At 39.9% G+C, this 25,663-nt stretch overlaps 1 protein-coding gene across 3 annotated transcripts in view; it reads right to left on the bottom strand.

Annotated features, from left to right (window-relative positions):
* The window catches only part of CTNNA1 (catenin (cadherin-associated protein), alpha 1, 102kDa), a 150,934-nt gene that overhangs the window by 104,243 nt on the left and 21,028 nt on the right, over window positions 1-25,663 (bottom strand). For 2 of the 3 annotated variants that reach the window (XM_011997243.1, XM_011997242.1), the window contains 4 exons: window positions 19,146-19,312; window positions 18,477-18,596; window positions 6,140-6,409; window positions 3,246-3,449 (listed from right to left, as the gene is read on the bottom strand). In XM_011997243.1, coding sequence (XP_011852633.1) covers window positions 3,246-3,449; window positions 6,140-6,409; window positions 18,477-18,596; window positions 19,146-19,304 — 753 coding nt within the window. In that variant the 5' untranslated portion in view covers window positions 19,305-19,312. The remainder of the gene's footprint in view (window positions 1-3,245; window positions 3,450-6,139; window positions 6,410-18,476; window positions 18,597-19,145; window positions 19,313-25,663) is intronic. The other variant, XM_011997244.1, reaches the window with a different exon arrangement.

Raw genomic sequence — 25,663 nt, forward strand, 5'->3', positions numbered from 1 at the left:
AATGTGTCTATAAAATTACTAACAACATGACAGAATCCAAGAAATAGAAAAAGTGAGTATTATGTGAGCCTTTCTGGACTTTACAACAATGTTTACAAAGTTTCAGGTAGTAAACAAGTTTTAATTAACGTAGGTTATTTCAATTATCCACATAACATAATTTGTCTAATATTTTTCAACAGAAATAAAATGAACCATTTTTTTAAAATCAAGGTAGAAGTCAACCAAAAGATTACAAAATAAATCTTCTAGAAAGCCTCCTGGATTTCCCAGATAGAAATAACCTCAACCTCCTTGCAATTTCCACAGCATTTTGGCTGTACCTATGATGACACTCCTATTAAACCCCACATAGAAACTTTGTTCCAGAAGGGAGGGATCAGAGCCTCATTCCTCCTCTTATATTGTGCCCAACACACTGCTTTGCATGTGACACATACTCAGAATGAACTGAGTGACAGGCAGACATTGCTGGTTATATTCTGAAACTCACTAGAGGGTTTAAATGTTTTTGAATGCTTCATAAATAAGCAAAAATCTATCCCCAGTTGCTTCTGCTTCTTCCAGACCCTTTTATCATTCTAAGCTTTCTTCAAGTGTGCTCCACTGCCCTCCCCGTTTATCCTCACTCCAATACTTTTTGACAGCACCAAGCCTGTTCACTGTTACACGAATCAATAAAAGGAAACTAAAGATTTTTACCTTTAGGAGAAACATACCCAGAGACCATCTCCTAAAATACATTTCTAAATCTCAAGATTTCTTTCTTTTGTGTTTTTTTGTTTTTGAGATGGAGTCTTGCTCTGTTGCTCAGACTGGAGTGCAGTGGCGCGATCTCGGCTCACTGCAAGCTTCGCCTCCCAGGTTCACGCCATTCTCCTGCCTCAGCCTCCAGAGCAGCTGGGACTACAGGCATCCGTCACCATGCCTGGCTAATCTTTTGTATTTTTAGTGGAGACAGGGTTTCACCGTGTTAGCCAGGATGGTCTCGATCTCCTGACCTCGTGATCCGCCCGCCTCGGCCTCCCAAAGTGCCGGGATTACAGGTAATTTTTCTGTATTTTTAGTAGAGACGGGGTTTCACCATGTTAGCCAGGATGGTCTCGATCTCCTGACCTTGTGATCCGCCTGCCTTGGCCTCCCAAAGTGCTGGGATTACAGGCGTGAGCCGCCCTGCCCGGCCAAGATTCATTTCAAGATCCCTACCATAATACTCAAATTTCAGCCTCACATCACACACTGTTCCAGTTTTCATTTAAGAATGCTATTGCGGCCTCCAAGTCTTCAGTATAAATTAGTGCTTCCCAGCTTTTATTACATTGATGGCATGAATAGAGAGCACTGTTTGTATGGCACTCTAGGTTTCAAAACCTCAAGGTTACTCATGACCAGGGGTGATTGGCCCAAGAATGTGACCAACCTCAAGACTCAAGGGATAGCTTATAGACTGATTAGAAGGCTCTAGAATGGAGCAATCGGAACAGATTTATCACATACTCCTTCCCACCAAAGTCTGTTTTTGAAGTGATTTTCTAATCATAACTACATCAGACACTTTTACACCATTTCCAGCACTACACATGATAGCAGATGACTGAGCCACTTACCATGGGTTTTTGTTCCCTTGTTTAAGACTGCAACACTGTGAGCCATTCTGCAATATATCCATTTTTTAAAATATTTTCTAATGTTCAATCTTAGCTATGGATTCTTAAATGTGTCCCACATTTTCACTGTGACTTAAAAACCACTTTTTCCATTTGACTTAACAAAACATCTAATCTCATTTTTCTGAAGTAGACTGCCTATAATCAAAATATGGCTTTTTTTTTTTTTTTTTTGAGAAACTCTCGCTCTGTCAGCCAGCCTGGAGCACAGTGGCGCGACTGTGGTTCACTGCAGCCACAACCTCCCAGGCGTAAGCGATTCTCCTGCCTCAGCCTCCTGAGTACCTGGGACCAGGTATGTGCCACCATGCCCAGTTAACTTTTGTATTTTTTTGTAGAGATGGGATTTCACCATGTTGCCCAAAATGGCCTCAAACTCTTGGGCCCACGCAATCCACCCACCTCAGCCTCCCAAAGCACTGGGACTACAGGCTTGAACCACCATGCCCAGGGGGCAATGGCTTTAAAAAATTCAGTATGCATCACTAATTTCACAATATGGTAGAAACAACATAAACAGAGGAAGGCATTCATCTTCACCCTAGGAATTCCACCATGACTTACCATCACCCATTAACTTTTACAGGCCTGTAAGTGAACAGACAAGGTGATGGCAAATGAACAAATGAGAAAGGACCAAGATTTTTTTTTAAGTGTTAAACAGGCAAAAAACACTAGTAATGACAACTACTTTGTATTGTCCTTCTTCCCCTTAAAAGTATTTCATATAATTTTTCCTTAATTTATTGCTAATTAGCCACAGTAAGATATTGAGTCCAAGGTCTAAATGACAAGAACCCTAAGCTAGCATTAAATAACCAGAATAGAAGAAGTATAAGGGAAGGAAAAAAAGAAAGACATTCAGCAATAGAGAAAAATGGACAAATGCAGAATTTTCTATGGCCTTTAAAAAAAAAAAGTCAGGTATCAAATTTCATAGCCTGGGTTTTTACGCACAAACCTTAAAAATTCAGAAACACTATCCAGAGTTTGCTTCATGTAACTCTTCTTGGCAATTATCTACTCTTATAACATTCAATACGGTTCATGAAAAAACTTTCATAAACTATAAATACTGAAGAGGCAGGTTTTCAACATTCCCTTTTGCCCAAAATTAGACAGCCACCTCCTTGGGATAATGAAAGTTTAGTGGTATAGAAGGTCATTATTCTTTGGAGAGGCATGCTAAAATACTAGAGGTGAAGCATCACAATGTCTACAACTTTCTTCCAAAGGTTTCGGGGGAAAAAAGGATGTTTGTGTATATACACATATATACATATACATTTATATACACACACACCTACACATGTATCTACATGTTAACTGATGAATACAGATAAATTTCCTAGGTATTCACTGTATGATTTTTGTAAGTTTAAAATTTCTCAATAAGCTGGAGAGAGGAAAGAACCACTTAGCCATTTATCCATTCCTTAAAAAATCTGACCCACCCCCAAAAATCAAGGAGTCAAGGACATATTTGGTATTTATAGTGAAAACATCTCAGATCCAACATGTTATAGAAAACTCCTCATCCATAAATATCTTACTTTAAAAAAAAGCTGTTAAACTCACATTGCCCATGTACTCCGAAAGCAGGTCCTGCAGGGCCTGGCGGACAGCATTACACTCTGCCACAATTCGCTCACGACGGTCATCACGCGTGCAGGACGAGTCGGCCATCAAGGCAGCCCCACTAATGATGCTTTCCAGGCGCTCCTCCAGGGAAGGCCTAAAGCGCTCCTCGCTGAAGCTCAAGGGGTCCACAATGATTTGTTTCTGCAGAGAAAGTATTACCAAATGTTAGTACTCATCTCTGTTGCCTCCTTTATTCAAGGTGTGAAAAGTGATATTAGTAATATCAAGATTTAACACAAAAATTCCGACATCTGAAAGAAAGTTATACTTCTTAACAGATAAGGGGCTGTCCCACAGAAGTTAGTCTACTGTTGATCACTCCTCAAAGAAAGCACTGGAAGTAATGCTATGCAGCCAAACAGGGCATGATAAGGTATGATACCACAAATACAAATATATCACACTCACACAACTTATTCTGAACATCTAAAGGTAAACTTACATAAGACGAGCGATTCAAATCATCAGATGAGAATTACAAGGAAAATAAAACTTACCTCTTACTTGCAGAATATAAAACTGCCTTGTGATATTTAGAACTGTTGCACCACAAAAAATTTAAAAATAAAAGCAAAACAGGTCAGGTGTGGACGATTGTTTGAGGCCAGTTCAACACCAGCCCAGGCAACAAGGCAAGACCCTGTCTCTACAAAAAATAAAGTAAGTTGGGCATGGTGGCACACGTCTATAGTCCCAGCTACTCAGGAGGATCACTTAAACCCAGGAGCTCAAGGCTGCAGTGAGCTATGATTGTGCCACTGCACACCAGCCTAGGTAACAGCAAGACCTTGTCTCTTAAAGTACGCACGCATGCGCACGCGCACACACACACACACAACTGATTTCTAACCTTAAAGTTTCAGAAAGAAATGCATTTACAATGAATTTCCATCTATTTGCCTCATCTTACACATCTAATCAAGTTTTCTAAATAATTCAGTCTCAAATTTATCCTGTTACGTCTAAATTAGAGACTTTCTTTCCTCAAAGATCTCTAGTATTCTGTAAGAGATGATAGCAATCCTCCCAAAAAGCTACGCTGTGAGGAAGAACTGCTCCAACAAGAATAAATCCTTTTTCTGTCTCCCCTTCCTGCCCGACTCCACTTACATCCAGCTTTTCTACTGCTTAGTGAGGTCTGGTCACAAGTAAGCTACAGGTACAAGGTGAAACATCGGCATCCTCAAGACAGCAGCTACTGGCCTCCCTCCAATTCCTCCACTTGATATAATTTATCCTCACACTGATAAATGTCTGTGCAAATATTATGGCTTTAATTTTTTTTTACAGAGACTATGTCCTTATTGATTTCAACTTAAATGCCAAATTTTTTCTACCAAAACCTTGCCCTTTTCCAATAAGTATGCATTTCTTCCTTCCCTTCCAAAGAACCCTCAATTTTCAAACTGAACATGCAATACCTTCCGTTCATTTATTAACCTACATTTTAGCTGATCATTTCTGTAAGATTAGGTTATTACAGGATTCCTCTGGTCAAAACTGAATACAAAATGCTTTCTGGCCAATAAAAATGAGAAATGAATGGTACAGAATTTTAAGAGTAACAGAGCCTCAACAGGCCTGAGATCATTTAGAACAAACCCTCATTTTACCTGTTTAAATGTCCCTGAGAAGTTAAGCAGTTTCCGGTAGATACTACTCAACTTAGGGCAAAATGTGCTACTACCTTGAAAGATACCTAATACTGCCAAATTTTGATGAGAGGAAAAACAACATTGCTAGTAAATTTTAACATGCACCGTAAGAGTTTGTTATAAAATACTTTAATGTTTAAAGCTCCATGGTAAAAACTGAGTTCTAACACCATGATCTTTAGACTTAACACTGCCTTCTTGCTTTATGAAAAGTCTTAAATCAGCCATGCATATCAACAAGGATCAACTACCTAAGCGAAAGTAAAGTGGCAAAAGAAAGAAAACGTAAAGGCAAGGAAAAACTTAAAAACAAAATGCACTCCATTGTATTTTTTTATTCTATATTTCATAGCATCCCTACTTTATGAAAGGATCCTGGTCACCTGGAACACAATTTCTGTTTTTGTTTTTTGTTTTTTTTTTAATTTGCCCCAAGAGTTACTTTTAAAGCCCAAAAAAAAAAAAAAAAAAAAAAAAAAAAAACCAACTTATACTGCTGCCATCTACTGGAAGCCATGAGGCATTGTGGGTAGGAATTAGGAACACATAACCCACCAAAAAGTTAACCCTTAGAGTTGTGTACACAGGACAGACCTAGAGCATCATTTATGAAAAGTAATTATGATATTGTGCTAAGAAAGTATTTTAATCCCAAATTTGCTTCCACATGATTAAATTTCTGTTCATTATTCCAATTTAGTCATTGAAAAGAAGTATATCTAGGCAGACAAGAAAGATTAGAATGATGGTACTTTTGCTGCAGTCACTTACGATGTTTCTTTATCTCCCAATAGACCATGAACCTCTAGGGAGCTGACCCTATGTGTACTTTGTTTCTGTATCTACCATAGCTTCACATCTGCCAGAAGGTCAAAATCTTGGTTGAAATGAACCAAACTCATATCCTCAGTAAAGAATGACCTCATAGGAAACGCAAGCTACATAAAAGAATCCAGAAGTTTAATTCAAACTAAAAATAAAAATAAAAATAAAAATAAATGTTTTAGGCCAAGTTAAAATCAAGTAGACTGATGATTCATAATTTATTTTGACTTAGATTACAGATCTAAGTGGAAATTGAGCTATCATCAGAAGCCTTGATCACTTTTCCCCAGACACCTTTTATCTTTTGGGGGATGGTCAAGAGCTGGAAATTTCCGCCCAAGCATAACTTACATCAAAGTTATTGAGTGCATATGCCAGTTCTCCTCCTCCTCCACCCTGGTGCTGGGAGGCATCGTCTGAGGCAGTGGCCTGGGCTGCATTGGAAATGCCTGTGACCGCCTGCTGCAGCTGCTTGTATATCAGGTCCCTGTTGGCCTTATAGGCTGCGACATCAGGGTGCTGTAGGCATGCCTGGGATGCAGTATAGAGGATCGGAACGTTCTTCTGCAGGATTCCTCTAGCTGCAGCCATCTGATCACGATGGCCAACATCTTTCAATTCCTACAAGAGTAAATAAAACAAGAAATTGGAGCACTCTTTATATGGGCTCTACTCATATAAAAATTTGTCGGTAAATGCTGAAAAGTTAGAATTTCTACTAATTAGACATATTATTTTCATTAATCTAGTTGAGAGTCAATCACAAACAAGGCAGTATGGCTTAGCAGGTAAGATTCTGAGCTTTGGAATCACACAGACCTAGATCTGAATCCACCCTGCCCCCACCTCTACTTTCTCCTGGCTATTTTATGACCTTATTTTAAACCCTCGGGGTTACGTTTCCCCTTCTGTCAAAGAAAAGCAGTAACAGTACCCTTCTTATCATCGTTTTGAGGATTAAATGGGATAATGTATGTAAAGTACTTAGCACAGAACTAAATAAGGCATTAAATAAAAGACAAAACAAACTAATATCTTGATTACAACTCTATATAGATATATGTACCTATACCAACCAAAAATAGAAAAATGAAGAGGTAAATTCAAACAGAGTTAAGACTTATTATGAGGATTATTTTTTATTAAGTTACACCATTTTATTATAAGAGTTTTGTGAAATTTGGGACAGGATGCCACAGGTATATATGAACTACATAACTAGGTGAGGATATGGCAAGGCCATTCTCACAAGCACATAACTCCTTCTCTCCCCTTCACCACCCTAAAGACCACTTTAGGACACAGAACCATACTTTTCTTACACAGTACATTAAACAGTTCACAGGTCACTAGGCCATAAAGTTGAGGCATATGTGCTTCATAGCCCCAATCGATGATTATAATACTCTGTACAGATACAGTCTTAAACTATTTTTTTTTCCATTTCTTCTACCCCATAATTATAATCCGTAGTAAGAAGGATTTGAGGTCCTTGGCATCATTTCCACTAATGATGGCATCTACTTGGTAGGCTGAGTAGATATGCTAAGTGACAAATAAGTGATGCCAAAAATAAGCAAGATGGGAATGGGAAGTGGGTATTTCTGGTATCCTCCTTTCACTCACATTATTCAGAAGGGGAAAAAAAAGGCTTTAGTAAAAGTGGATCACCACCACAGAAGAATAATACAGGTGATAACTCTAAATGATCACCAAATGGTAGCCCAACTCTATTTCACACATTAAAATGTCAACATTAATGTCATCAACTAAATCTTAAAGTATAAATTTAAACATTTTGAGTATTACATGTGTAAACAGTAAGGGAAAATTGACCAAGTTAGAAAGGACAAAGTCAATTACTCAATTAGCCATCTGACTTAGCTATTTAGTGGTTCATCTTTCTAGATGAGTTCCTAATTAGGCATTAGAGACACCAAATTGGCTTCCTTTTTCTGAAACTTCATCTCAGTATATATTTAGGTTTGCATCTTTATTCAAACCTTGTATAATATGACAGCTTACTTTTCCTCCTAGAATTCTTTTCTCGTTTGGAATCTAAATTTGCAAGTAATAGCTCACAGCACTCCAAATGCCCTGTAACACAGTACATTAGGCTAAACATTCAAAAACAGGACCCTGTAGATTTAAAGAATCAGTTATCATTTAAAGACTCAGGCTACAAGGGGCTATGACTAAACATTACACTTAAACAGCTGGTGCACATGTTTTGTGTGGCACTTTCTAAATGTCTTGCCGTCACCACAATCTGAGGGGCTCTAAAAGTTTTCTAGGAAGGCATTTGCCTTTAAGCACTTAAATTGTCTACTGTTTTATAAAAATGCTTTGCAATCAGCTGTGGCATTCCTCCTAAGTGTCTATGACCTAGATCAGCATAGCTTCTTATGAAGGTTAGTTACCAAAGAGACTTACGGTCATCTCAAGTTAGTAGGTGCAATAATTACTATTCAACACATGACTTTCCTAAGCCACTGCCTGATATGGTATTACCAACTTCTACTTTTCCAAAGGCTACATTAGGCTAAATATTCAGAAGCAAGACCCTGTGGATTTAGAGAATTGGTAATCATTCCAAGACTTGAGTTATGACAAGGAGCTAGGGTTAACCATTATGCTTAAACAGCTGGTGCATATGTTCTGTGCGCCATTTTCTAAATGTCTTGCCCTCATCACACTGTGACAGACTTCTATTTACAAAGTATGAGGGATATATTTTAATCTATGATGAAAATAATAATGAAATACCATCATTTGTCCTGACTGCTAAAGTGTTCTTTTTTCTCTCTTTAGAACTGCTCTTGACTTAGCACAAAGAAATTAGATTTTGTTACATAAAGAAAACGGACACTATCACAGTACACCACTATTTATTGTAATAAGCATAATGATTAAAAGTATTCTTTTCAACATATATAATGCCAATAAGTAATCCAGATTACTGAGGAAACTGACCTATTAAGCAACATAATAGATTACTTATGAAAATAGAGTCACTTGGTCTACTTTAGCTTTCATAATCCCCAACTTTACCAACCCAGTGATGGTTCAAGCAGACTCAGGAACAGTCAAAGAACTGCCTTCAATGTAATCTGAATGATATCCCATGGATTGGCCAAGAAATAGAAATTAACTTCTAAGCAATCTGTAACACTGCCTCTAACCAAGAGCTAAAAATTCAAGTGAAAGTTTCCTCTCATTTCTCTCTTAACAATATAAAATTACAGCCATAGATTTCTCTTGGATACAAATGGCTACACTTAAAAAAAGGGTCCGTGGTCAAACAATCCAACCAGTCCAAATTATTTACAAATAAAACACTGACAATAACATTACTATTCAGTGTCCAACTTTTCAGAAAAAATAATCACAAAAGGCAAGAATTCATAGACTAGGTAATAAATAAGAAGCATTACATTCTCATCAAATACCTCAATAAGCTCTCTGCACACAGATGGAGGGAATGTAAGCATCAAAGCATTATTACATCACTAGCATGTTGGGAAGCCAGAGTCGACAATGTGAGGCAGAGGTGGTCCTTCTCACAGGACCTAGGGTTGATGCCAACCCATCCTTACTTCTGCCGTCACTTTTACACTTACAGTCAAATAACGGCATGGAGCTAATGGAAATTCAACACTTCTAGTCAGCAAATAATATTCCAGCCACACTTAATTAGAAAGTAACTGATTAGCGCCACACTTAGAATCCAATTCCGGTACAGCAAAGTGGTTTAGTCACTCAGTTGTTAAATAAGTATTTATTGAACACCACTATATCCAGGCAATGTTCTAGGCAGTAGTGATTGTAGGAACAATTAAAACACATATCTCTGTCCTCTGCTGCCAAACAACCTGGGTTCAAATCCTGGCTCCACCACTTGTTAGATGAGTGACCTTGCGAGATTATATAACCTCTATTAAAATTAATATGCGACCAGTTATAGTATCTATCTCACATTATTTTGTGAAGACTAAATGAGTTTATGTTTACAAAGGGTTTAAAACAGTGACATCAGATGGCCAACTAGCAGCTCCTAGCATTCATCCCCCTCAAAACAACACCCGAAACGACTAAACAACTACATTTTAATAAAAATAACTGAGAGCACCAGAGCGCATCAGAGGAGTTACAGAAACCCTGGTGACAAACTCAGGCTGGCCACATGGAAAACAGAAGGAAACACCAGGCCTTCACCACCCTATATCCCAACCAGGATCACCTGGGAACCAGGACAAACCTCCCCACTGTGAGGAGGTAAGCAAGAGGATCTCAGCAACCCCCATCAACACCCTGGACACATACAGACCTCACCACTGTCCCTGCAGTTCTCACAGGCACTAAGCCCAGCTGAGGGAGCTGCCTAGAGTTCACACTGCTGTGCTCCCTCCAAGAAGGGGACAACACTGTGACCTGCCTTCTACAGCCCATGCAACTACTGCACTATACCATCTTGGAAATGGAACCATGGCTGGAGTGTTCTCGCTCCTGGTATGAGTAGCCACAGCTTCCCTTCATCCCCAAGGCTAAGTCACCACCAAACTGTCACGACCAATTAGGCAGACATCCCCAAGCTGCAAGCAACTGTTATACCCTTACTCATGGGGCCAAGGAGAGAGGAAGCCACTCCATCTACCCCTCTTCTCTCCCTGTATTAGCCCATTCTTGCACTGCTATAAAGGACTACCTTTACAGGTTTAACTGGCTCATGGTTCTGAAGGCTGTACAGGAAGTATGGCTGGCGATGGATGGTTCAGGAATCTTACTATCATGGCACAGAGCAAAGAGAAAGGAATCATGTCTTACATGGCCAGAACAGGAGGAAGAGAGCAAAGGGGGAGATTTTAAACAACCAGATCTGTAAGAACTCACTCCCAAGAATAGCAAGGGGGAAATCCCCCTGCACCCCCGCCCCTGCAATCCAATCAACTTCCTGCCATGCCCCTCCTGCAACAAAGGGGGTTACAATTAGACATGAGATTTGGGTGGGGACATAAATCCAAATAGTATCACTCCCCTTCCAGGGAAAACAGTACCTTCATCGCTCAGAGGAGTCACCCCACACTAGTGCCCAACCTGAAGCAGTGCCCTGCATCCAAGGAAATGGCACCCAGAGCAGTCACGTATCCATATACTTTAGCAGAAGTGCCCTGCATCCCAAGGAATCTGTGCCTGGACTGTCCAGAAAATTCAAGCCCACCAGGCCTGAGCTGAAGCAGCACATTGCCCCCTAGGGAACTGGTGCCCTGAACCAGCTGAGCATCCCAGGGCTGAGCTGACATAATACCCTGCATCCAAGGGAAACAAAGCAGTGGCTGAGCAGAGACATTCACCCTACAGGCCAAACAACTCTAGTATTCTGTTTCCCTAAAGTTGGATCCCCTAGAGTGTGAACTGCTGAGACACTCCTCTCCTTGCAGAGTAGAGTAATCACTGTGCTGTTCCCTCCCCTCCCCAGAGCCCACACAACAGCTGTGCTCTGCCATTCTGGGATATGTGCTGCTGTTGCACCTGGCTTCACAGAGCCTAGGATACTGCCAAGCTCCACCATCAAGGGGCCTAGAGTCACTACTGCATGGTGCCTCAGCCTCTGGGCTCCAACTTGCCACTGAGTCCTATTGGCTCAGGTTCCCAAATTGTAGCTACATACACCCTGCTCCCTAGGCCCAAACCTCCAGAGCACCCCTTCTTCCCAAGTTGCACCAATGCTGTGCCCTGCCCCCTAGGGGAAGAATCATAACCTCAACCTAGGCCCCTGGTCCAAAGCTACTGGGATACCTCAGATTCACAGATCCTGAATTTATAGGGAACTGACATCCAACTCTGCCAGAGAGAACAAAGCCAGGTACCCAATACATCCCAAGATCAAGGTGCCACAGTAAGTTCACAAAACCCTGAGCCTGGGACCCCAGCCCCACAGCTGCCCCGAGCACCTGTACCTAGAACCCAGTGCCACAGCAGCTGCTTATACATTATGTCATACCTGACACAAACAGTGATCCCCTCAGCTAAGTCTCTCTACTGTGGGAAAAACAAGAAGAGGAGGACCCCAAAAACCCTTGACACCAAGGACATACAAGACTACAACTACCACAAACTTCTACAGCCTAGGCAACTGAGGCACCCAAAGTTACTGCTGACATTGAACACAGGTAAAGAAGCTGCATGAAGACTGTACTACTGCTCCTAATGGACACAGAGTCAACACACACTCCCCAACCAGCATACTAAAATCCAACTGCAAGGGAAAGTCTCTATAAAACCCATTCAAAAGACTGTAGAAGAAGTGATTGTTCCACCATATGCACAGACGTCAAAACAGGGACACAAGAAACATGAAAAAGCAAGTAAATACGACACCAAGAAAGGAATATAACTCTTTAATACTAGAACCCAATGAAACGGAAGTCAATGTGAGCCCAGGAGTTCGGGACCAGCCTGGACAACGTAACAAGACCCCATCTCTACCCACCCCCGCCCCCGCCAAAAAAAACAGCTGGGTGTGACATGCCTGTAGCCCCAGCAGTTTGGGAGGCTGAGACGGGAGGATCACTTGAGACTGCCGAGAAAATGCCACTGCACTCTGGCCTGGGCAACAGAGCAAGACCCTGTCTCAAAAAAAAAAAAAAAAAAGGGAAATCAACAACTTCCACAAGAATTTAAAATCTTGGCCCAGATGCAGAGGCTCACACCAGTAATCCCAGTTACTTGGTTGTGGGGGCGGGGGCGTGGGGGTGGGGCTAAGGCACAAGAATCATTTGAACCTGGGAGGTGGAGGTTGCAATGAGCCAAGATCACGCCACTGCACTCCAGCCTATGTGACAGATGACGGCAAAAGTCTGTTTCAAAAAGATAAAATAAAATAATTCTCGTAAGGAAACTCAAAAGAGAGACAGATAAAAAATTCACCAAAATCAGGATATAAATGAGAAATTCAACAAAAAGAAAGCATGAAGAAGACCCAACAGAAATCACGCAGCTAAAGAATTTAATGATGAAAAACAACAAGGAAGAATCCAATAAAAAATACAATAGAAAGTTTCAAAAGATTTCATCAAGAAAAAGAAAATCTTAGAACTTGAATGAAAAAGAGTGACAAAAGCCTGCAAAACTTATGGGATAGCATTAAATCACCCAATATTCCCATCATGCGAATTACAGAAGGAGAAAAGAAAAGGCATAGAAAACCTATTTAATGAAATAGCAACTGGAAACTTCCCAAGTCTAAGGAGAGATATGGACACACAGATCCAAAAAGTCCCCAAAGAGACTGAATTTAAAAAGTAGTTATAGTTACTGGGTAGTTGTACACCCAAGGCACATTATAGTCAAATTGTCAAAAGTCAAAGACAAAGATAAAATTCTAAAGACAGCAAGAGAAAAGCATCGAGTCATATGAAAGGGAATCCCCAATAGAATAACAGCAGATTTCTATGCAGAAACCCTACAGGCCAGGAAAAAGCAGAATGTTATATTCAAATAGACAAAAAGAATTACACAAACTAAAAATCCTCTGCACAACAAAGGAAACAATCAATAGAGTGAACAGTCAACCTGAAGAACAGGAGAAAATATGTGCAAACTATTCATCTGATAAGGGATTAATATCCAGAATATACAAACAACTCAACAGCAAAAACTCAATCTGATTTTAAAATGGGCAAAAGTAGCCGGGCACGGTGGCTCACACCTGCAATCCAGGTACTTTGGGAGGCCAAGGCGGGCAGATCACTTTTGAGGCCAGGAGTTCGAGACCAGCCTGGCCAACATGGTGAAAACCTGACTCTACTAAAAATACAAAAATTAGCTGGGTATGGTGGTGCATGCCTGTAGTCTCAGCTACTCAGGAACCTGAGGCAGGAATCGTTTGAACTCGGGAAGTGGAGGTTGCAGTGAGCCGAGATTGCACCACTGCACTCCAGCCTGAGTGACACAGTAAAACTCTGTCTTAAAAAAAAGAAAGACAAGGCCGGGCGCGGTGGCTCAAGCCTGTAATCCCAGCACTTTGGGAGGCCGAGACGGGCGGATCACAAGGTCAGGAGATCGAGACCATCCTGGCTAACCCGGTGAAACCTCGTCTCTACTAAAAAAATACAAAAAACTAGCCGGGCGAGATGGCGGGTACCTGTAGTCCCAGCTACTCGGGAGGCTGAGGCAGGAGAATGGCGTAAACCCGGGAGGCGGAGCTTGCAGTGAGCTGAGATCCGGCCACTGCACTCCAGCCTGGGCCACAGAGCCAGACTTCGTCTCAAAAAAAAAAAAAAAAAAAAGAAAGACAAATGAGCTAAACATACATTTCTCAAAAGAAGACATACAAATGACCAACAGGTATATGGAAAGATCCTCAACATCACTAATGATCAGAGAAAAGCAAATCAAAACCTCAAAGGGGTATCATCTCATTCTAGTTAGAATGGCTATTAGCAAAACGAAAGGAAAAAAAAGCTGGTGGGACTGCAGGGAAAGGGGAACTCTTATATACTGATGGTGGGAATGTAAATCAGTATAGCCAAATCCATAAAACTGTATGGAATTTCCTCAAAAAACTAAAAATAGAACCATCATATGATCCAGCAATCCCACTACTGGGTATCCAAAGGAAAGGAAATCAGTATGTCAAAGAGAGACGTGCATTCCTTTGTTTATTGTAGCTCTATTCGCAATAGCCAAGATATGAAATCAACATAAGTGTCCATCAACAGACAAAATGTGGCATATATTCACAACGGAATACTATTTAGCCATTTAAAAAAGACAAAATTCTGTCATTCGTAGCAACATGGATGAGTTTAGAGGACACTATGGTAAGTCAGATAAGCCAGGCACAGGAAGATAAATACCACATGTTCTCACTTATATGGAAGCTTAGAAGTTGACTCATAGAAGTGAGAAAGGCTAGTAGGGAGAGGCAGGCAGCCAAAGCTCAGTTATCAGATACAAATATACAATTAAATAGGAGGAATAAATTCTACTAAAGGAGGCCAGTGGACAGTGCCCAAAAGAAAGAATGAAGTTTCCATCAGGCTGGGTGGGCCCTTTGGATAAAATGAGTATTTGTTTAATTTCCAAGAAAAGCATTAGTCTACTGTAATATACACCAAGGCCCAAGTCCATAAAAGGCCATTTTGTGAACAGGGGGCACACAGGAGCCCACAACCAGTCTACTCAGTGAATTCTCTTTTAGGAGGCTAAGTGTAAAGAATTAGGCCCAAAGAAAACTACAAATGACCATGACTTACTATAAACCCAAGAAAATGGGAATACGTATCATTCAAAATCCTGGCAGAAAAAAATAAGTAAAATCAAATCAGGTGACTCAAAGGCAGTTTAGAGACTATGCTATTATACAAAGGTATGGGCAAAATACAGAGAAACTACAAAGCTGGTAGGACACTTAGGCATGAAGGGACAAGAGGAGGCAGCAGTTACCAAAACCAGGGAGCAAGATGTGTAGAGAATGCCACCAGACAGGAAAGGCATCACTTTTAGCAACCCAGGGCACCCAGCAGGAAAGAGGCCTGAGGGTAACGACATAGCATCACTCTATATCTCCTTTGACCTCCTGCTGGTGCTCCCACTCACCAAGCCCAAGCAGGAGTCCACGAATGAAATCCAGGCAGGTTAGGTTCCTGGGGCAGAGAACAGGGTAAACAAGGGTGGGAAACAATATGGAAGGGCAAACAGAAGATTATCCAGCATGTATATAATAATTCCAATATTTCTGTGACATCTTATTTCAGAAAACTTTGGCATTTGCTATTACTTTTTTAAAAAAATACATGAAAAAATACATAAGGGATTATGTTCAAGGAACTCTTCACAGATGCATGGCACAAGGTATTAAAACTTAGGCATTGAGAAGTATTTGGCTTTGGAAGAAAAAAAACAAGTCAGGTAGCATTACTTTCTAGTAAGTTTCTTGAACAGCATATAAAATTCCAGATGATGCGTGGTGGCTCATGCCTATAATCCCAGCAATTTGGGAGGCTGAGGCGGGTGGATCACGAGGTCAGGAGTTCAAGAGCAGCCTGGCTAAGATGGTGAAACCCCATCTTACAAAACACAAAAATTGGCCGGGTGTGGTGGCAGGCACCTGTAGTCCCAGCTACTCGGGAGCCTGAGGCAGGAGAACAGCTTGAACGCAGGAGGCGGAAGTTGCAGTGAGCCGAGATCACACCACTGCACTCCAGCCTGGGCGACAGCAAGAGTCCACCACAAAAAAAAAAAAAAAAAAAAAAAACAACACCATCTATTTACTTATTCCACCATTTTGCAATGACGCACAATAATGGCAGTCTTAATGTTTATTTTGTCTAAATAATAGTCTTCATACACCAAGATCAGACTACGTTTTTAAACCAGTAGGACTATTTGCCAAACTGTATCTTTTAAATATAACTTAATATTTACTTCACATATTCAAACAAGAATTTGTGTCAAAACCATTAATTAAAATAAATTGTGAACGTAATTTGGCCAGCTTGCCACATTTATAGGATGACCATTCTATTAAACAAGTTATTCTCAGGATCAATTAGCTCCAGCAAAAAGAAAAGATACTTGTAATTTATATGATGGAGACTAAGCTAACACAAAAATAAATTATAAAAGCACACTGACGGGAGGCTGAGGCAGGAGAATTGCTTGAACCCGGGAGGCGGAGGTTGTGGTGAGCCGAGATTGTGCCACTGCGCTCCAGTCTGGGCAACAAGAGCGAAACTCCGTCTCAAAAAAAAAGGCACACTGAGCCTACACTAACTTAGGCATACCAACCTAGCTATATATATTACCATGTATAATCTTAAGCACTAGAAATCCAAAACCAGGATCTCATATATACAGTTAGTCTGATCATATCTTATGACCTGAAATAAAAGCAATAAACTATTATTCACCAACTGTCTACTGAGAAGGGCCTTCTTAGTGCCTGGCACTGTATTAAATACTGTACATATATTATTTAATTGAATCCTCTCAACCCTATGGCATAGATTTTTAATATTAATGTAAATATAACCAAATGACTAAGAAGTCCCCCAAAAAGCTGTCATATATTAGACATTAATAGTATTTAGGTAGCCATGGTGGTTCATGCCGGTAATCCTAGCACTTTGGGAGGCCAAGGCAGGAGTCTCTTGAGCCCAGGAGTTCGAGACCAGCCTTGATAACATGACAAAATCCTGTACCTACAAAAAATACAAAAATTAGCCAGGTGTGGTGTCCTGTGCCTATAGTCCCAGCTATTCGGGAGGCTGAGGTAGGAGGATCACCTGAGCCTGGGGAAATGGAGGTTACATGATGGCACCACTGTACTCCAACCTGGGCAACAGAGTGAGATCCCCTTTTAAGTATTTACTAACAACCATCTTGTCGCAATGAAAAAAGTCTGTAGCAGTCATAGCAGGTTGCCTACCCAAATCCATTCCCTACTCCCACTCCCAACCCAACTTCCCACTACCTGTCAGACCTTTCGCTGGGTGTTTTGTTGGGTGTTAAGGCTACCCCTTAAGCAAGAGCAGAAGGTGGATCTGGATTACTCTGAGTCAGGCAGACTCCTTTCCTCTTGCCAGGGATAACTGAGGAATAGGCATGTTGCACAATTCAGATTTAGGACAAGTCTGCTAGGAGCTTCTAGATTGTTTGCTTATAAAGAGAGACATATGGAAGAAACAGTCCTTTTTGTTCTCACTGGACATATTATGTGCAAATGTCATGCACAGAGCCTCTGCAGCCACCCAGTGCCAGGCACACTGAAGACAGCAGTGATGAAAAATATCAAGAACCTGGATCCTTGATGATACTGCAAAGCCCTTATATTTAACAACCCTGAAGTCACTTAGCCTAACTCAGGACTTACCATTACTGAGAAAATAAATCCCCCATTTTTTCAAGCAGTTTGGAAGTTGGGTTTTCTGCAAACTCCAGTGCAAAGTATCCTAACTGATAAAGGTATTAGCTAACAACAACAATTCTTCTTCTTGGGGCTTGTTTTAAAATAAGAATTTAAACCACAAGCGTGATCAGGACTATGAAACGTGTAAGAAGACGGATAGCAATATATGGATCTTCTCTGAAGAATGTACACCTAAAATACACAGCGTCCAACAGCAAGGGCACAGGAAAGGTTTCAAAGCACCCCAACAGTGAAAATGCCAAAGGGTCAAAGGGCTACTGAAGCTTGAAAAAGTAACACTGATCCTCATGCCACACAACGGAAACTACTAATAACAATAAGAAACAGTTAAAAAGTAACAAGACATGGAGCTGGTGGGGCAAGGTATGGAGATACTTTCTGATACAGAGACAATTCCAGTATGTTTAAATGGATTAAAGTTTTATTAAAAATCTGAACAAAACTGCACCACTAACTCAGGTTAATCCTTAAATACACAAAGACCTATTACCTCTCCAGACACTACCTTCATGACAAGTTGTCAAGCTACTTAAGATAAAATGTTCACAAGAATTAAAATAGGAACATAACATGAATGCAATGTAATTATAACTTTATTAAGAGCACAATACTGAAAAGACACCTTAGTTTAAACGTTTTAATGAAACTATATTGGCGAAGGTAGGTAATGGTACTTTCAGAAAACACAAAGAATGAGTTTTTCCCTCTAGACAGTAAAATAAACGACTTTAATATATCCCCAAATCATGACTGTACCTGTTGTCTTTTGGCTGCCATAATGTTCAGCTTATCCACTTCAGGTTTTAGGGCTTTATACTGGATTCCTAAGTCTTGTTCATTGCCAGCATTTCTCAACTTCAAGATACCATCTTCCACCTATGAAAAAAAAAAAAAAAAAGGCCCCAAAAACCAAAAATTCTGAATGTAAGTCTGTAAATAAAGATGGCATCCTAGAAATTTTCATTCCTGTTAACAGCTACTCAAGAAGCAATCCAAACTTAGCACTCTTGAGTTTGCATGGTCCTCTAACGTTTAAAACAGCAATCACACAGGAGCTTCATAGTGGGAAAGACACTAATACTGGCCTCTACCTTAAAGTACAAAATTTAATGCATCTTGGTTTTCTCAACTCCGGAACTCTACTAGTACAAGGAAAGATTTAATCATTACTGGAAAAAGGGAAGGAGTCAAAACAGTATCTTTGCTACAAGTTCTTCATTTTAGACAACACTGGCTCTCAACAGAGCCAGGATGATACATAGTTGGACTAGAGGAGTAAGTGGAAATTAAACAAAAATATCTCTGGTCCACTGAGATAAACCAAATTCAAAACCAAACTAAATCCTAAGTAATGCTGAACTAAGGAAGGCCAGTAGCAATCTTCCTGTGATAGAACAAATTACAGACATAGGCCTGTATACTTACAACTTTCAGCTGAACAAGTAATTTGTAGACATCTGCCATGTCAGCCAAAATCAGCAAGCGGGTAACAGCAGAGAGCAAAGCTCGAGCTGCCCGAACCATGTTGCCTCGCTTCACAGAAGAGCAGGGATCATCTGCGAACTCTCCCGCAGCAGTCTTCATCAAATCACCTGTTTTACAGAATGAAAAACAAACTCAGCAACAATGAACTCAAATAACTGATCTACATTTTAAAAAAATATAAAAATAATCCAATCTTTGTATATTTCATGCACAAATTTAGTTTAAGAGTTTTCATTTTTGTTGTTGTTTGCTGTTCCTTTGTTTTATAGCTATCACTTAAAAAAGCACCTTCATATATTGCTGGTGAAAGCAAAATATCTGGAAAGTGACTTGGTACTATATATTAAGAGGCTTAAAAATATTTCCCTTTGATCTAATAATGCTCCTTTCCAAAAAAGGGCATTATATGTATCAAAAAAAAAAGAAGAAAAATTCAAGATTTGAACGGGAGAAAAAAAGCATATCTAATGCAATCTACCCTCACATCCATAGAATACAGAAACAGGGCAACAATTATGCAGAACCGCAACAATTATGCAGAACCACCACACTTCATTAATCATCCCAACTATGCAATGTGTACAGCCATAACAGAGACTCATCGGTATGTGAAAATAGAGTTCAGCCACTGATTCATTCCTTTCCTTCGCAGAACACTACCGAAAGCTCAAATGCTCAACAATAAGCATCTAGTTAAGTAAATTATGGTGTAGCCTACAAATGACTATTATGAAAATATTTATAGATATGAAAAATGTTAAGCAGAAACAAATGAAATTATAAATGTATGTTTCTTTTTAAATACAGAGGAAAGACTGGAGTCAAAAGGCAAATAATAGTTATCACGGGGTTACACACTGCCTCTTTACATATTTGGTACTTATAAAAAGTTTCTATAATGAAGAGGTACTGTATCTACAATTTTTTTAAAACTAGCTAAAAACATATAAAATAGATTTTACTATAGTTAACAGGAATATCCAACTTATACAATCCTGAGCTCAAGAATTTATTTACAGCCTGGGCACGGTGGCTCACACTAGCAATCCCAGTGCTTTGTGAGGCCGAGGCAGGAGGATCTCTTTAGCCCATGCGTTTGAGGTTGCAGTGAGCCATAACTGCACCACTGCACTCTAGCCTGGGTGATAGACCAAGACCGTGTCTCTTAAAAAAAAAAAAAAAAATTAAGAATTTATAACATTTCCTAGAAACTTGTGGAACTTACACTTTCTGTCATTTGAGTCTATTAAAATTATTTACGGTGCCCACTGTCACTCTTTTCTTACAGCTATAAAGGGCCAGTGTTGTGTCTTGTCCACTGGTTATACAAATAGGGCCTGTATGGAGACTATCTTTAGAATCTTGGAAAAGCAATTACTCCCTCCTCCTTTGGCTGAGCAAGCCCACTTCAGTTCACATTAAAGTCTAAAAGCCATTCACTCTCTCATGTCTTCCATGAATTTTTTTAAGGCACTTTGAAGAAGTCTAGCTATTTCTCAACAGACCTATCAAATTTCTCCTAGCTATCATCATTGGATGCACAACACAAGCAGAAGAGGGGGAAAAAAAATTGCCTCACATGCATATATTAATTAGGCTTAGAAGCACTGTATAATTCTAAGAGTAAAGAAAAGCTCCACATATTTGTCAGGCCTGAAAAACTTCCAATGAATTACACAGTTAAAAGGCTTTCCTGGATCTAACACAGTCTTCTCTCTTATATCTTCAGGAAAACACAGACATATGGCAATCATTATGTGGATTCGTAACATTAATGCTGATATCTTATGGTATTTTAAAAGATGGAGCTCATTCATTCTTTTATTTGTTCAACAAATGTTTGAGCACCTATCACACGTCAAGGGCTGTGCCCTACTGGAGCTCTATGGAGGGAGGCAGACAAAAAATTAACAGCCAGTTAAGACAAGGCATCTGGTCTCGAAGGGTTCACAAATTATAGAGTATTACAATGCACCCAAAATTAAATAGCCTTGTGAACAAGGTGCCATGGAAATATGCTGAAGAAAACTATTTACTCAGGGAAGAATTTCTCTGCAAATCCTTGCAGAAAGAGATATTTGCCTTAAAAAAATATTAATATTAATACTGTCTTAGGCCAGGAGTGGTGGCTCGAACCTGTAATCCCAGCACTTTGGGAGGCCGAGGTGGGTGGATCACCTGAGGTCAGAAGTTTGAGACCAGCCCGGCCAACATGATGAAACTCCGTCTCTACTAAAAAAATACAAAAAAATAGCCAGGTGTGGTGGCGGGCGCCTGTAATCCCAGCTACTCGGGAGGCTGAGGGACGAAAATCGCTTGAACCTAGGAGGCGGAGGTTGCAGTGAACTGAGAATGCACCATTGTACTCCAGCCTGAGCAACAAGAGCAAAACTCCATCTCAAAAAAAAAAAAAAAAATACATATATATGTGTGTGTGTATGTGTGTGTGTGTATATACACACTGTCTTAAACAGTATTATTACCAAACAAGAGAACAAGCAAGAGATGTTGACCCTATATAATAAGCAGAACTTCACCTAATTTAGCACTTGCTACAAACTAAAAACAAACAAATCCACTTTCAAAACACAAAGCTGAACATACCATCCCCACCTTCAAATAACTTATCCAGAAAAGATGGATCTGACCACTAAGAAATTATGTGGCATTTTAACATGCAAGCTACAAAAAAGAAAACACAAAGTGTCATGGGAATTCCAAGGAGGAAGCACTAACAACCAGTTTGGGGAAGAAATGAAATGCCAGCAACAGCTTTATGGAAGGTATCGTACTCTGAAATGAACCCATCCCTCAAAGGAGAGGAAGGATGTGGGCAGCAGAGTTAAGGGAGTTACCACCTCAAGCAGAAGGAACAGTAACATAATAATGTCCAACACTGGCCGGGTGCTGTGGCTCACACCTATAATCCCAGCACTCTGGGATGCTGAGGCCGGTGGATCACCTGAGGTCAGGAGTTCAAGATCCGGCTGGCCAACATGGTGAAACCCCATCTCTACTAAAAATGCAAAGACATGGTGGCAGGAGCCTGTAATCCTTACTCAGGAGGCTGAGGCAGGAGAATCACTTGAACCCAGGAGGCGGAGGCTGCAGTGAGCCGAGATTGCGCCACTGCACTCCAGCCTGGGCGACAAAGAGAGAGTCTGTATCAAAAAAAAAAAAGTCCAACATTTATTTAAATTATCTACTCTACGGCACTACACGTATCTTTAAAATTCTGTTACCCATCTAGAAAGTAAGTGGTAGTAATCTTTGCTTATAAATAATACAACTAAAGCTTATACAGATAAACTAACTTAATCCCTGCCACCTTAACTAGTAAATGGCAGAGCTGGGATTTGTAATGCCAGTATTTACGCTCTTTGTAGAACCACTTATCATGCTAAGGTATACAATAAGAAGGCTTATATATTATATATTAATATATAATTCATATATTAATTAGGCTTAGAGGCATAATATCTAGTTTGAATTATCTAGTCTGAGGAGAAAGGGATATGTTTAGAAGCAGCAGAAGATAAGAGTAGAAAGGCCGTAGACAAACAGAATTCAATTCCCTCAACCAGAGGGAAGTCAAAGTACACAGGATTAACCTGTCTAAAGTACATACAATAAACCTAACCAGAGACATGGATCAGAAAGCTATAGTGAGAGCCCAGAAAAGAGTGGTAGTAAATTACAAAGGCAGGGGTCAAAAGATCTGATCACCTTTGATTAAGCACAGTAGATTCTTTAAAGGTTGCAAGCACAGGGCCTTTCTGAGTGGGAGAAGAAAGCCAGAGCTGTATGAAAACACGAGTTGGGAAAGATTTAGGAAAAAAAAAAAAAGTTAGGACCCTCGAGACTGTGGACGTCGGAATAAGGAGAGGAAGATTCTGTAATGAAAGAAACAGAATAAAGAGAACCAAGAACGAGAAGTTCTTGTCAAAAACGAGAAGGCCAGACTTATAAGAGAAAACTAGTCAATAAAAACAAATGTAAACATAGAGATTAATCAACTATAACTGAGAACCCAGAAATATATTCCGATTTTAACAAGAGTGCCAATAATATTCAATGAAGAATGATCTTGTCCACAAATGGTGCTAAGACAAGTGCAATATGCAAAAGAATTAAGTTGGACCCCTATCTCACACCATATACTTACAAAATTGATCAAAACCTAAATGTTAGAACTAAAATTATAAAACACTTAGAAGATAACACTTCATGACCTCTGATTCACAATGGTTTCTTAGCTATGACACCAAAAGTACAAACAACAGAACAAAAAATAGATAAGGTGGACATCATAAAAAAATTTAAAATTTTGTGCTTCAAAGAACACTACTAAGAAAGTAAAAAGACAACCCACAAATGGAAGAAATTTTCCGCAAATTATATATAAGGATCTAGTATCCAGAATATATAAAGAACTCTTATACTAAATATACATATTTTTTTAAGTTGGCTGCAGTGGCATGTGTTTGCAGTCCTAGCTACTTGAGAGGCTGCAGCAGGAGAACTGCTTGAGCCCAGAAGTTAGCATCTAGCCTGGGCAACATAGCAAGACCTGGCTTCTTTAAAAACAAACAAACAAACAAACAAACAAAAACAGACAAATAATCCAACTTAAAATAGGCAAAGGATTTAAACAGGTGCCCATCTGAAGATTTAGAAATGGCCAACAAGCACATGAAAAGCATGATGCTCAACCTCATTAGCCATCAAGTAATACAAATCAAAACCACACAAAGATATCACCTCATACCTAGTAGGATGCCTATCATACAAAGGGCAGATAATAGCAAATAGCAAGAATATGGGGAAATTAGAACTCTCATATCCCAATGTTGGGAATGTAAAAAGGTGCATCTGCTTTGGAAAACAATCTGGCAGTTCCTTAAGGGGTTAAATGTTGAATTATCATATGACTCAGTAATTCCATCGCTAGGTGGATATGGTTTGGATCTGTGTCCCTGCCCACATCTCAAGTCAAACTGTAATTCTCATTGTTGGAGGTGGACCTGGTGGGAGGTAAGTGGATCATAGGAGCGGTTTCTCATGAATGGGTTAGTACCAACCTCTTGGTGCTGTTCTTGTGATGGTGAATGAGTTCTAATGAGATCTGATTGTTTAAAGGTGTGTGTGACAACTCTCCCACGCCCTCTCTTGCTCCTCCTCCTGCCATGTTAGATGCCTACCTGCCCATTTGCCTTCCACCATGATTGGAAGCTTCCTGAGGTCACCCCAGAAGGAGATGCCACTATGCTTCCTGTACAGCCTGCAGAACCTTGAGCCAATTAAATGTCTTTTCTTTATAAATTACCCAGTCTCCGGTATTTCTTTATAGCTATGTGAGAACAGACTAATATACGTTGGTGCAAAAATAATTGCAGTTTTCACCATTACTTTTTTTTTTAAATGGCCAAAACCACAACTACTTTTGCACCAACCTAATACATAGCTACACAACTAAAAACCTATAAATGAATGCTCACGGTGTCACTAATCATAATAGCTGAAAAGCAGAAAGAAACCAAACACCTACCAACTGGAAAACAGACATACAAAAATGTGGCATTATCCAGTATTTAGCCGTAAGAAAAAATGAAGTGCTGATACATGTGCAACATGGATGAACTTTCAAAACATACGTTCAGTGAAAGAATACTGTATTGTTCCATTTATATAAAATTGCCATTTGCCACAATAGGCAAATCCATAGAGACAGAAGGTAATGCTTGCTGGGCAATGGGAAGGAGGTAAGAAGAATCAGGACTAACTTGTAATAGGTAAAACCAGGTTTCTTTTTGGGATGATGAAAATGTCTGAAAGTACACAGTGGTGATGGCTGCACAACCTAATGAATATACTAAAAACCACTGAATTGTGCACTTTAAAACGGTGAATTTTATGTATGTGAGTTATAGCTCAATAAACAAAAAGGAAAAAAAAAAACAGTATTGAATGCAGTAACATGAAAGAGCACAGGTTCTGGAGCTGGATATAGGCTGAAGTTTTGGCTTTGCCACTTGCCAGCTACGCAACTAGACTTTATGAGTCTGTTTCCTCTTCTGTACAACATGTAGAATACCTGCTGTGAATGTCACTTAAAATACCTTGTAAAATGCCTAGTTCAGTGCCTTGCAGCACTAGGAGACAAAATAGGGTTGGTAGAAAGGATTGATACTAGGTAAAACAAGCTCAGAAGACAGAGAAAAGGTCTTCATTGTGTTTCATCAGTATTCACCGATTCAACAGCAACCTTCAAGAGCATTCATGCCTCTTTCAAAACATGCTTACTGATCACCTTCTATGAGCCAGGCACTATTCTAAATGCTCCAGGAAATGAACCAACCAGGCCAGGAAAAAATCCCAGGCTCCAGGGAACTTACATTCTAGCGGGAGAGAAAGACAATAAACAACAGTACTGGGGTAGGGTCAGGGGCAGTGACAGG

Source organism: Mandrillus leucophaeus, unplaced genomic scaffold (genome assembly GCF_000951045.1).
Source record: "Mandrillus leucophaeus isolate KB7577 unplaced genomic scaffold, Mleu.le_1.0 Scaffold534, whole genome shotgun sequence".
Taxonomy (NCBI): domain Eukaryota; kingdom Metazoa; phylum Chordata; class Mammalia; order Primates; family Cercopithecidae; genus Mandrillus; species Mandrillus leucophaeus.